We start from the raw sequence: 14,326 nt of genomic DNA, 5'->3' as shown, positions 1-14,326 counted from the left end.
CAGCGACTTGTAAACCCAGTGAAATTCCTTGTTTGAGGGCATTTCCCTAAACTCTTCAAAGCTGTTCGCCGCTGGGCCTTTTCACTGGTCCCCTAGCAATCACCACTGTGTTTGCGTCCTTCAAAAGCCGGTTTCCACTAAACAGTTGCCAAACTCCAGCAACCAGAGGTGGGGGCCGGGTACAGCCTCAAGCACCCTGGTCTCAGTGTCCGCCCCTCGACCCTGGTCCTCAACCCTGCGCGGCTTGGGGGGGGGGGGAAGTGACGAGTCCATCGCGGACCCCCGGCAGCGCCCGACGCCGTCGCCTGCGGCGCGCCCTAGCGTTCCGGCCGGAAGGGGGCCGGAGGCGGGGCGGCGGCCGGTGGCGCGCAGCCCGCCCCGGGGTGGGCCCAGCTCCGGCCCGCCGCGCCCCCGTCCCCTCCCCGCCGCCGCCGAGCTGGACCGCAGCGGCCCGGAGACCATGCGCCGCCTCCCGCTGGCTCCGCTGCTACCGCTGCAGCTCGCCCTGCTCCTGGCCGCGGTGGCCCCCGAGGCTCCGGTCAGCGCGCCGCGGAGCCTGGTGTGGGGGCCCGGGCTGCGGGCGGGCGTCGTTTTGCCCGTCCGCTATTTCTACCTGCAGGCCGTCAACTCGGAGGGCCAAAACCTCACTCGCTCGCCCCCAGGTAGCGTTCGGCCGCGGGCCTCCCTCGCTCCGCTGCCCGCTCCCCTCCGTCCCCGCCGCGCGTCCCCGCCGCGACCGCGCCTCTCGGGAATCCGCCCGCTGCCAGCGTGGCGTCCTTCCCCCGAGTCCGGTCACTTCCTCTTCTCTCCCCCTCCCCGGACCCGAAGGCGAGAGGCAGTTGCAACAAGAGTCTGCTGAATGAAAAAATGAACTCCGAGGGCCCTTCCTTAGTTAACATGCAAGGACTGATATTCCGAATGGATGGCGCCCGGGGTGTTAATGAATGCAGTGTGAGTCTCAAGTTGGAGATGGTCTTTCCACCCCTGACTAGTTAGTCTGATCTGTTACAGCTTGCAGGGAGTGCCTTCACGTGTTGAGTCATCAAGCCCAAGAATCGGATCGGGTTACACTGTTTAGGCCTGATGGGTTTGAAACAGCTCCCTCGTACACAAAGGAAATATCAGAGCAGTAGGCAGAAAGGAGGCAGTTTTGCAGACTAGGTTATTTTCTTAGAGTTTTGAGTTCTTGAAAGCAGATTGCAGGAATTAGCGAAACTCAGAACGCATTAGGTTTTACCTCTACCGAGGGTGGATATCGTCCTGAATCCCTTCTGCCCAATCATCCTCCTATGTTCTCTTTAATTCTTACCTTTGCAACGTCTTACAACTTGTCCCGCTAGTTTCAAGTTGTTGCCGGTCAGGATTTGATAATTTATGTCTAAATTATGTCTTGCCAACTGGCACCCTGTTTTATCAACAAAGAGACAATCAGAATACCCAGTGCCCCTTCCGCTGCTGGTGGAAAACTGAGTACGTTTTTCTCAGTTTTAGAAAGACTCTCCATGGCCCTAAGGATCAGAAGAAAAGATTCTTAAACCCAGATTCAGTCTTTCACCATGGGGTGTATTTCCTTCTTTATAGTTTTCTTTGTTTTCTAAAATTAATTTTATAATGTTATAAATGGGAGAGGACTTTAGAAAGAAAAGAAGATGGAAAACTAAGGAAAAAATTAATTTATACGTGAAAAAGGAAAGTTACATGATCCAAAAGGAAATACTGTTAATCTTACTTTTAATGAAAGAACTATAAATTCAAATAAAATTCCATTTTTTAATCTAAAAATAATGGCAAAAAAATTTTAAGTGGTAATACTCAAAGCTGCTAATGAGATACTCTCAGACAATGACCTTCATCCTCTGCTGGTGGGAGCACAATTGGTCAAATGTTTCTGGAAAGTAATTTTCCCAACATATGAAGCATCTTAAACATTTACAAACCTAATGTGCAAAAATATGAGTTTCAACAGTTAGAAAATGTAATTTTAAAAAAATATATCATTTATGAAAAATGTCCATGCCCTTTTGAAACTGATAGGTGTCGTTTCAGGGGGCTCCAAGGAGCCTGGTCCTTTATGTCTCAACACAGAAAGAATTCAGTGAAAGGCAAAGTGATAGATAAGAAGTGATTAATTAGAATAGAACACTTGTGAGGCTTACAAGTGGGCAGGCAAGCCTTGTTCTCCCCAGAGTGCTTAGTGGGTTACAGTTTTATAATCAAAGGAAGACAGGGGACGGGGAGAAGACCTTCTTTGTCTCTCTTGGGTAGATGCCACATTTCCATAAATGATTGGTTTTTTGTGTGTGCACAGAGCATGTGCTGGGGGTCATTAACTTGATGACACCACTAGGCAGGTTGTAGGTCTTATTCTCCACTATTGTTTTATTGTTTTTAGGGCATTAGGCAAAGAGCGTGTTTTGGGGGTCATTAACTTACTGAGCTCACTGAGCAGGATGTAAGTCTCATGCTACTATTGTTTTATCGTTTTGGGGCATGTCTCGTGCTTCTGTTGCATGATTTTGTTGCTAATCAAGTTAGCTTGATTTTGTTGTTAAGCAAGCCAATCTGGCTTTGATGCTAAGCTACTTGTTCTGCTTTGTGAGTCAAGCAAGCCCACATTGTTTCAGGATTTTCCCATTACTTTCTTGAGTGATCATTAATCTTACTGTGGTCTCCCAAAGCCCCCTAAATTTCCCTCTCTATCTACAATTCCCTAATGGGGTTTCTAAGCTAACTATTTGACTATCCTACTCAATCCCTTGAGTTTGACTATCCTACTCAATCCCTTGTGACCTTGAATGAGGAAAAAAAACCGATTTATATCTTTATTTTCACTAACGTCTGACTTAGATTATTTCCTTCTATTATGAATGCAGGCAGAACCTGTTGACCCTGTTATATTCCCAGCATCTAACATAATGCCTGGCAGAGTTGCTCAGTAAATATTGTAAAAGAAAAGAAAGAAGGGGTGGAGAGAGGGTGGTTGGAGTATGTCAAGATGGCAGGATACAAGTACTCATTTTCTCCTCAGTCATCCTCTACCTTCATCAGTAATGATATCTTCATAAACTTATCTTGTGTAGCACTTCAGTGTTTTGAACCGTGCCCTGTTTAATTTGCTCTCCTTAAGCATCCTGTGAGGTAGGAAGGGTAGATATTATTCTCTTCACTTTTCCTATAAGAAACCAGGTTAGTGAAAATAAATGTCTTTCCTGTGGCCCCACAGTGGCTAAGGATCAGAGTCAAAACCAGATACCCAACCCTTTCAGTATCTAGTTCAATGGTCTTTCCCTTTTATCAAATCCCTGGTAATTGATCACTGTGAACCAGTTTTCACTAAGACCCTATAGAGTATCCATGGTGAGCAGGCAGCCAGACATTTGGGAGGGTTTCCATTTAGCCTCAAGGTGTAACAAGTTGGCCTTCAGGGACTCTGTTCCCTTGGCCAGATGGAGTCAACACTTTTGTTGCAGCTGTAGAGAGCCTTAATAAACTTCCTAAACAACAAGGGAGGTGTTGACTCCATTGTACCAGGAATGTCAGAGGTTATTTCTCCAACTATGAATTTTGGGAACCTATATGTTAACATTACACAATGTGACAAGCTGGATTCAGAATGGGCTTTGAAAGAAGAAAGATTCAAGCTGTGTGCAAATTTTGGCTCTGCTACTCATAGGTATGAGACCTTGGGCAAGGTATACACTTAAATTCTTCAAGGGAGCCTTGGCTTCCTGATCTGTAAAATGGGGTGACAAATACCTTCCTCACAAGTTCTTGGAGGAAATAAATAAGAGAAAATGCATATGAAAATCTCAAGCTCAGGGACTGGCACAGTCCCCCTGGCTAAGTAAGTGAATTTTTAAAAAATGTGTTCTTTCCAAATCAAAAGTGCAAAATTTCTGATTCTAATGATGTAAGGCTTTGATACTGCCAACCTCCTTTTGTCTCCTTTAGTCACTGCATTCTCATTCAATTAGCATGTGTTTGGTACTTAATTATGTAGTAACAATATGTCAGATACTACATTACTATTACTAAATTGAAGAGACTGAGAAACATTTTTTTCTGACCCACAAGAAAAAATAAAACCCTTGAAGATCAAAAAAAGTAGAAACATCACTCACTAGATTTAGAAACTAAGAACAGGAGAAACAAACTTTTTTCTTCAGTAATTTCAAAAATATATGTTAAATATGCTTAATACAATAAAATTAAAAAATAAAGCAACTATACTTTGATAAAAATTAATTTTAAAAAACAAAAAATATGCTTAATATTTGAATATTATGAAATATGATAGTGTGAGATGAAAGACTATTTGATCACAATTTATTGTTTACTAGAACTGTGTATTTCAGAGGATTCACCACTTTTTTTTAAACAATTCCTTTGGTAGGTGATTAACTGTGGTTAAGACATTAACTGATCTTTATTCTTAAAGCTCCTGAGGATCAGATCTGCACTGAGTGCAGGTATGTCCACTGTACTCTCTGAAGAAAGAAGTCCCAACATTTATTCCTGCAACAGTATTGTTTCAAAGCCTGAAAAGTCAGCTAATATACTGCAAAAAGAGAAGGGAAAGTTTGCTAAGTAGGTATTGTCTATCCTGGAACAGAAAACCCACAGAATTCTGGATTTGAAAAGGTTGTTAGATCATCTTAGTATAACTGTTTCATTTCAACTTGAGGAAACAAATTTAGAGAAGTAAACTCTAGTATTTACAAAGGTATGTGAGTTTGTGTATATGTATGAGTGTGTTGAATTGTGCAGAGTCTAGTAACTAGATAATCTCTGTCTACTTAAGGAAATGGGCTTGGAAGTATAGCTTGAAATTTGGGTTAATAAAAGGGGAATTTCTTCAGAATTGAGGTTTATCAGGTATTAAAATGGTTTACAAAGAAAGCTTGTGCATACTTTACAAGGAGTAAGTTAGATTGCCTTAGAGCTATGTCATCCTAAAAGTTTATGGATTTTTAACTACCTGGGCTTTTAAACCTACCCAAAGGAGAAAAGATCAAATAGGCAAAAAATTAATCTCTTCCTTGTTTTTTTAAGAATTTGTTTATTCAATGATTTTGTTCATTCAATAAATCTTATTGAATGACTAAGGAATCAAATGTTGAATCAGATCCTTGGTTTTGAGACATAAACCAAACGTAGTTCCTGGCCTCAAGGATCTTCCAAACTAAAATAATTTTGTTTACCATCGATAGTACTGAAAAAATAACTTCTGTGTAAAGACACTTACCCAGTAATTAGTAAAACAAAATAACCATGAAATAGTAGAATTACTTATAATTTTTTTTTTCTTTCAGGCCAAACACTATTCAAAGTAGTAATCAAATCTCTCTCACCTAAAGAGTTAGTTCGGATTCACGTCCCTAAACCTTTGGACAGGAATGATGGGACATTTTTGATGCGATACAGGATGTATGAAACTGTCAGTGAAGGGCTGAAGATAGAGGTCCTTTATGGTGATGAACATGTCGCTCAGTCTCCCTATATTTTGAAAGGTAAGTAATTATTACATAAACCAGAGCCAGCCTTATGAGTAGACTCCATGGCTTTCAGAATGCGTTATGATGACCTTAAAGTCATGTGCAACAGGGTAAACATTATATATGTATCTTCTGGAGCTCAATTTAACTTGATATTTTAAGGGAGAGAAAAACTGAGTAACTTAAAGCGATTTAAATGACGAGCAAAAAAATCTTTTGTGTTTACCCGGGTAGTTACCATTTTTAGTACTCTTCATTCTTTCGCATAGATACATATTTTCATCTAGTACCATTTGCCTTCTACCTAAAGGATTCCCATTAGCTTTTCTTTTAATGTGAGAACGCTGATGATTAGTTCTTCCAGCTTTTGGATATCTGAAAAAGTCTTTATTTTGCCTTTATTTTTGAAAGACAGATGTCTTTCAAAAATTATAGGTTGACAGTTTTTTTTTCTTTTAGTACTTGAAATATAGTGCTCCACTGTCTTCTCACTTGCATTATTTCCCATAAGTCTTCCATCATCTATATCTTTGATCCTCTGCTAAAGGTTTTCTCTTTATCAGTTTTTTTGAGCAATTTGATTATTATGTGCTTTGGTGTAGGTTTCTTCATGTTTCTTGTGCTTGGGGTTTGTGGATCTTTGGGTTTATAGCTTTCATTAAATCCAGAAAAAATTTGGCCATTATTTCTTCAAATATTTTTTCTGTTCTACCCCAGCTCTCCTCCAAGAATTCTAATTACCCATACATTAAACTTGAAATTATCCCATGACTCAATTATGCTCTTCTCATTTAAAAATATGTTTTTTCTCCATTTCGTTTTGTATAGTTTCTATTGCTATATCTTTAAGTTCACTGATCTTTTCTTCTATAATGCCCAATTTGTCATTAATTCCATCCACTGTATTCTTCATTGCTTGATGCTTTCTCATCTTCTTGAGCTTTTCTCTAGGATGCAGTTAAGTTATTTGGAATTAGTTTGATCCTTCAAATTTTCTTTTACAATTTATTAGGCAGGCCCAGAGCCATGTTTAGTCTAGGGCTAATTATTCCTTACTACTCAGGCAATACATCTCTGCGTACTCTATCCAACCTCTGTGAGTTAGAATGCTTTCCAGTCTGGCTTTTATGAATAGGCACTATTCCCAGCCCTGTATGAACAATGGGTATTGTTGCCTCTAATCCTTATGGATGGTTCTTTCTCTGCCTTGGATAGTTTCCTCAAACATATATATTGGTCAGTATGCCTTAAATATTTGAAGGGAACCTTGTACAGATCTCTGGAGTCCTCTCTGTGCAGTGAGTATGTCCTACAACTTCTAGCTGCCTTGATCTCACTGGACTTTCAGCTTTTGTCTCCTCAACTCAGTGAGACTGCTGGGCTCTGCCTGGATTCCTCCTCCATGTTCCACAACCTAGAAACTCCCTTAGGCAGTAAGCTTTAGGAACTGTAGGGTTTACCTCATTTGTTTCTCATCTCTCAAACTCATTGTCCATTGCCTGATGTCCAATGTCTTAAAAAAAATGTTGTTTCATATATTTTATCTGTTTTTTGGTAGTTTCAGGTAGGAGGGTAAATTGGTCCCTATTACTTGTCTGAAGTAGAAATTCTCAAGAAAATTGAATAACTTTAAAAAATTATTTTTATATTAAAATAAATATGGATATATTTTGAAATAAGATATAAATTTTGCATAAATTCTTTTTTAAATGAGTCTTCAGAATAGTTTTATACTTATGTCTGGCCACTTTAAAATTACACTGCAAGATGCCCTTAGGTTTCATATTTCCTCTTTGAGATGCACTGACGGAGGTAGTTTTAGGGACTCAGAGGAAGAGACCTCTTCTTGTTTTAAAAAATCACCACCCCTACTACATAATCATGCCTGAAAAGTAATACATTCTCTTTTTCCTTGTTAAAAAGTAAGTTGTTTATGCTCATCAGCCATTTATAACTCATTAGAAATAAATTTTCCAATAAATTGACCGAGAGTAGGTTATATTGGGAGAGAGCATATGCTATACTAGGTTATCTAGGGTGGGGTGAAAGGAGGATAGAAGGTGAGAGCACAAGACTCTGACATTACTACTTTTACCACTGATTTGTTTAGGGCAGACTATCCCTGTCTGGATAATCTTAGAATTTACCAAGAAGTCATCCCATGCTCACAGCAGGGGCAGAAACAACTCCCTGGGTTGCAGTGCATGTTAATGGAGCTTGGCATTGTATGTGTTTTGCTTTCCTTAGGACCAGTGTACCATGAGTACTGTGAGTGTCCAGAAGAGGATCCTCAGACCTGGCAGAAAACTCTGTCTTGTCCAGCCAAGGAACCACAGATTGCAAAAGATTTTGCTTCTTTCCCCAGCATCAATCTCCAGCAGATGCTAAACGAAGTTCCAGAAAGGTTTGGGGATGAGAGGGGTGCTATTGTTCATTACACGATTCTCAGTAACCTCATCTACCGGAGATCTTTAGGGAAATACACAGACTTTAAAATGTTCTCAGATGAGATTTTGCTGTCACTGGCAAGAAAGGTATGAGAATGAATTCATTGATTCTAAAAATAGTTTAATTATTTATTTGTAACATTTAATTCTTAGAATAATAATGGTAAAGAATGGAAATGGATTCCAGGCTTGAAAATGTGCATCTGCCTGCCACTTGAATGTTCATAAGTTCTTCACCTTTATGGATATCTCTCTCCTTTAATATTTAAGTTAAATGGCTTGAGCCCCCATCCCAGGTAAGTAGGCCATATAGTGCTCTCCCAAGGTTTCTGTGAACTCCCAGACATTTACAGCTGCAAGGTGACTTCTTCAAGCTCCCCAATCCTGCTGAATACTCCTTCCATTCAGATTTCACCTTCTACAGCAATTTTCTTCTTGCCACCTCAAAATAAGTTGAACTGAGGACACATTTTCCTTGTTTTATCCTAAGTGCATTGCACACTTTGTTGAATGTTGGGGTAACAGAGAGAGGTTATTTTGTGCCAATGCAGAGTAAACAAAACAAAACAAAAATCCTAACATTTAAAAATAGACATCCCTGTGTTAATCAGACTCTCAGTCATCCTTGCCTCTGGGAATTTCTCACTGGCTGTCCTTGATCTTCAAGTCTTGGCTTCTTACTAAACATGACTGGGGCTTCTGTCTTTCAAAAGACTTCTCCACATCCCCAGCAACTCCTCCCCCAATCCCTCTATTCAGCCCCTCTTTCCACATTTGCCAAATTTCTATAAATTCCTCTTAAGCAGAGCAATTCAAACTGCCTTTTGTTCTTTCTTGTTCCTGATTATACAGAGTAAAGGATGAGGATGGGCATTTTTTACCTTTCTCACCCAGAAAGACCATCAAGGTAGTTTTCTAAATCAAAAGCCAGCTTTCCTGATGTGAGTTATACAATTTCCCAAGCACATGGAATGTAGAGCTGCAATCAATTCTTATTTTAAATAGCAGTTGCCTCCTACCTCCCCATCAGCCCACCGTATGAGCATATGAGCATATTATGGGCATCTGATCCTAAAGGCAGTTCTTTCTTCCTGGGCTACCATGAATCCACTCTGCCCTGTATTTCTGTATCTTGTACTCATGTGGTTTTTAACTAGGAATGATTTTGCCCCTCAGAGGAATTTGGCAATGCCTAGGGACATTTTTGGTTGTCGCAACTGGGGAGTTGCTACTAGCATCTGGTGGGTAGAGGCCAGGGATTCTGCTAATCATTCTACAATGCACAAGACAGCCCCCACAGGAAAGAATTACACCAAAATATCAATAGTGCCAAGATTGAGAAATCCTGCTCTACAGTGAGAACTTCTGATGTGGAGCTTACTAATGAGCTACTAAATGATAACAGGGAAGCACTAAGGTGAATAGTCATATCCCTTTGCCCTTCCCTTTTATTCCAGATTCTTTGCCCAGTGACTGAAAGGAGATCTACGATAAGTGAGACTCACCTCTGGTCTTTGAACAGCTCACTCTAGTGGAACTTGTTTTTGTTATTCAGAAGTGAGGATGGGATGTAAATACAAACAAGTAATTGTACCACAACACGATAGGCCCATAAGAAAAGTAGGTACCCAGGGTTAAAATGTCTGAGGAAGGCGAGTCATAGAGGAGGTAACATTAGCTCTGAGTGTGAAGGACGAGAAAGGAGACTGCCAAGTGAATAAGTAAGAGAAGGGCATTCTAGGTGAAGAGAATTACATATTAAAGTGGGTGGCATTTTCAGAGAGTAACTAAAGTTTTCTGGTACACGGGCAGATGGAAGATGGATTCAGAGCTAAGCTGGAGTAAGAGAGTGGGGCCTGAATTCCAGCCAGAGAGTTTAGACCTTGTCCTATAGGCTTAAGTTTCTGTTAAGCTTAATAGTAACATTAATTTGGGTTTTAGAAATTTGGACAGTAATGTGGAGAGCAGATTAGAGTGGGGAGAGGCTAGAATCAGAACATCTAGTAAGGGACAACTATTGCAACAATCTAGGTACAAGATGATAAAGGCCTAAACTAAGGCATTGACCATGGAGATAGAAATGGATAGCAGATTCCAGAAACAAACACAGATGTTATAAAAAGGCTTGACAGTGAAGGAAAACAAGGGCTTGGGTCTAACTTTGTAGATTCTCACTTAAGCAGCTGGCAGAAAAGGTGCTTGAAGCCACTCATTCACACCTTTCTACACAGTTTCCACATCTATAATACACAACAGTTTTAAATGCCACCTCTGAGCAGAGGTAGCTAACTCCTGCTCAAGTGAATTGTCATGTACAATCGTCACCCTTGATTTTCTGATACTACTGATGACTGAGGCATCCTTCTCTCTTCTACTATTTTCAAATTTCAGTTTTATCAGAAATATTTTAAAAGCCAAAGAACTGAAGCATTTAGTACCAAAGACTGAGGTCTTCCCAGCACTGATAAGCATTCTTTTGTTTATTTAGGTCCTTCTCCCAGATTTAGAATTTTATGTTAATCTTGGAGATTGGCCCTTGGAGCATCGAAAAGTCAATGAAACCCCTGGCCCTTTACCTATCATTTCATGGTGTGGCTCTCTGGATTCACGAGATGTTATCCTTCCAACATATGACATCACCCACTCCACACTTGAAGCTATGAGGGGTGTTACAAATGATCTCCTCTCTATTCAGGGAAATACAGGTAAAAGTCATTCCCTAAGAAAAAGCTTAGAAGTAAGAAAGGTGAAAGGAATGTTCAATCAGAGAGAGTATGTGTATATATTTAAATAACCATTGTTCTTATTTTCTAGCCAGGAAAAAAGAAAAAGAGCACTCTAAACTCTAAAGTGGTTTTTGTTTAGGATTCTTCTAATCCAGAAATTAAAGATATGTGGATTAGGCTGGTAATGTCCAGAACCTACTGTAACTGAGTCTCCTTTGAGTTGGTCACTTGTAAATACCATTTGAAAATACGTATTTGGTAAAACTATCATTTAACTTAATTCTGACTCCAGTGCCTTTATATTGCTGGATGAAATGAGAGAGAATTCTGAAAAATATAAAATTATATTCATATGTAAGAGAATTGTGATAACAGTGTAATTTGGATATTACACCCTCCAGCACCGTAAGAAATTCTCCTCTTCCCTCTTTCTGCCTCTCTTGATCCTTTACAATCTGAATTCCTTTCCTCCTATTTGATGGCCTTAGTTTTATGGTACTACACACCTTTTTATTAAACCGAACTCCCTGAATAGAAAAAACCCTGCCTTGTCTTAATAAGTCTCTATTTCTGTTTAGAGCAGTTTAGTGGACTTATTTAGTAGACAAGACTAGAGACTCCTTGTAAACTCTCTAAAGGTAATGGGAAATGAAAACTGACCTACTTTTTATTTGATAACAGTAAATTCCTGAAAAGTATGCTAAAATAGTAAAGAGGTTGACCCCCTACAGTTTGTTTTATGATTTATCCCTTAGAACACTGACAGGTGTTAACTAATGACTTCTTTTTAGAATAATAGAGAGCTAAATTAATTCTTCCAGGTTATTTCCCTCCCAGGAAAGAGAGGATATAAATATATATACATAGTTAAGTTATACAAAACTTATTTGCATTTAACAACATATTAGAAAAATTCTTCACTGTATTCAAAAGTGATATGCTCAAAATTCTGAGCAACCTAAGAATTAAAGATGTGTGGATGTTACTTAATTCTATACTTTGTTCTAGTCACTCTAAGAACAAAAGCCTAGCTCTTTTTTTTTTTTTTTTTTTTTTTTGTGAAGCACAAAAGATGGAAGAAACTAATGCCTTGATGAGTAAGCCAAGTCATGGAATCTCTTTTTGCTTTGAAATTGATCCAGCATTATTTTGGATAATTCCTAATGTCATGCAATAGAAACTCCACTTTTTGAGTGACCTCTCACTGGTACACAAAAGGATAAAATTAGAGCATATTTTTCGAAAGTAACATTTACTTTAGATGTGTTGATGATAAAAGAGCTTTAGCATCTTAAATGACATAGGTAGATTAAAGATGATTATACTTACCATAAGATAAAAATGTCAAATTCATAATTGTATTTTTTTATGGTCTCAAACCTCTAGGACCTTCCTGGATCAATAAAACAGAGAAAGCTTTCTTTAGAGGTAGAGATAGCCGAGAGGAGAGGCTCCAGTTGGTGCAGCTGTCCAAAGATAATCCACAGCTACTAGATGCAGGAATTACAGGATATTTCTTCTTCCAAGAAAAAGAAAAGGAGCTTGGAAAAGCTAAATTGATAGGTTTCTTTGACTTCTTTAAGGTATGCAATTAAGTCTTCCTGGATAGATATGAAGTGATAAACTTGTATTAAAAGTCAACCAAATAGCTGGGGTTGGGCAGATTTCTCCCATCTTGTGACCCAACACACACTTTCTTATCAGGCACAGGGAATTATGAAACTCATGCAGTTTCTTTTTTGTTTGTTGTTGTTGTTAACTTTGTCTACCAAATAGCTCAGAACTGTATTTAATACTCAAAATATAGTACAAGGATTAACCTAGAGTTTTGGTATATTTCCCTGTTTTCCTCTTTTTTGTATTTTTTTAATAAACTGGGAATATGAATGTCTTTTACATAAAACAATCTTGTAAATAAAAAGAGTATGAATTCTACGCGAGTAAAATGGGGTTCAAGTCCTGCCTCCAGTCCTGCCTCTGCCACTAACTGTGGGGCTTTCATCTCTTAGCACCTCTCGCCTCTAACATGTGTGAGCCTGCCTAGCTCCTTCAGAGCACCGTATAAGGCTCAAAGGAGATAGAGATGTGACAATATGGCAAAATCTGACTGGCTGGTAAAGTCCTTGGTACCAATTATTTAAGAAAAAAGTAATTACCAAATCTGTTAGTATATCCTGTTCCTCTCAGTGTGATATAATGAAGAGAGCATGGGATTTGGGCTCATAGAATAGAGGTTTATAAATATCTCTGAAACAAATTTTATCATTAATAAAAAAAAAGAGAGGGAGATGATAACATCTGCTTCACATTATTACAATTGAATGAAAAGTGACTTTGAAATGTAAATCAAAGTTCATTAATCCAACAAATATGTCCGTACTGTGTCACCAGTATCACACTAGTCCTTAGTCTTCTCCAGGCTTCTGTCTCCTCAACTCTAAAACCGAACTTTGAGATAATAATGCCTTCCTTTTTCATACTAACATGGGTATAAGGAACAAATGAAATAAATGAAAATGTAAATTGTTATCAGTATTAAGCTTTACTAAATATAGAGCTTTGGATATAGTTTTCTTACCTGGTTACAGAAATCTGAATTTCCCATTACATAAACATAGTTGAGATAGGTATTCCTATTTCCTAAAATTATTTATTATCTTTAAATGTGTTGTATTTCTTAAAATTGACCTGTTAAATGCTACTTATGATTTTAATACAAAGAGAAGATGTGTGTTACAAAATAAAATATAAAACTTGTAAATACTAAAGTTGGAAAATAACTTCTTTATAGTTAATATTACAGTGTTGACAAGAAGCAGAAGTGAAACAAATGACTGTTAAAATTTTTGTTTATGTTTGTTTTAATCTTTTAGTACAAGTATCAAGTGAATGTGGACGGGACTGTGGCTGCTTATAGATATCCATACCTCATGCTTGGTGACAGTTTGGTTCTGAAGCAGGACTCACCATATTATGAACATTTCTATATGGCACTAAAGCCTTGGAAACATTATGTTCCAATTAAAAGAAATCTTAGTGATCTACTAGAGAAAGTTGAATGGGCCAAGGTATGCTTTCTGTCATTTTAGTTTCTTTAGGCAATCACAAATTCACCAGTATTAGTTACACGAGTTCCATCATAACACAATTTAATTTGACATAATTTAGTCAAAAGAAATGTTATTTTGTGAAATTTTTGTTCCCTTGAAATATCTGAAGAATCAACATCAGGACAATTTTGAATACCCTCTATCAATATGTTTGAGGATTTTTAGAAGATTTGAAGTCCAGTGTTATATAGAATATAGATTTTTCTAAAGTATCCTTATTCATGCACACATACCAAATGCAAATTACACACACCAAATGCAAATTACACACACCAAATGCAAATTACAGATTAAAAAGACCAGGGTTAAAGTGCTTTATGCACAAGAAAACATTTAAAGCGATTATGGTACCCTTTTGTTTTCCCCAGTTAGAAAAAAAGGCAGAAGTTCTTTTTTTAATTAATTTTTATTGGAGTATAGTTGATTTACAATGTTATGTTAGTTTCTGCTGTACAGCAAAGTAAATCAGTTATACATATACATATATCCACTCTTTTTTAGATTCTATTCCCATATATGTCATTACAGAGTATTGAGTAGAGCTCCCT

General features: G+C 38.4%; 1 protein-coding gene across 11 annotated transcripts in view; it reads left to right on the top strand.

Moving 5' to 3' along the window:
- The first annotated feature begins 251 nt into the window (after window positions 1-251).
- LOC118899409 (protein O-glucosyltransferase 3) overlaps window positions 252-14,326 on the top strand; it is a 161,938-nt gene continuing 147,863 nt past the window's right edge. For 9 of the 11 annotated variants that reach the window (XM_036861107.1, XM_036861105.1, XM_036861101.1 and 6 more), the window contains exons 1-6: window positions 461-662; window positions 5,313-5,510; window positions 7,743-8,029; window positions 10,431-10,647; window positions 12,055-12,251; window positions 13,542-13,736. In XM_036861107.1, coding sequence (XP_036717002.1) covers window positions 461-662; window positions 5,313-5,510; window positions 7,743-8,029; window positions 10,431-10,647; window positions 12,055-12,251; window positions 13,542-13,736 — 1,296 coding nt within the window. Of the gene's footprint in view, window positions 663-5,312; window positions 5,511-7,742; window positions 8,030-10,430; window positions 10,648-12,054; window positions 12,252-13,541; window positions 13,737-14,326 lie in introns of all 11 variants that reach the window. The other 2 variants (XM_036861099.1, XM_036861110.1) reach the window with 2 other exon arrangements.

This window comes from Balaenoptera musculus, chromosome 8, assembly GCF_009873245.2.
Source record: "Balaenoptera musculus isolate JJ_BM4_2016_0621 chromosome 8, mBalMus1.pri.v3, whole genome shotgun sequence".
Lineage (NCBI taxonomy): Eukaryota > Metazoa > Chordata > Mammalia > Artiodactyla > Balaenopteridae > Balaenoptera > Balaenoptera musculus.
The sequence above is the reverse complement of the archived record's forward strand: the minus strand, read 5'-3'. Positions and strand labels throughout refer to the sequence as shown.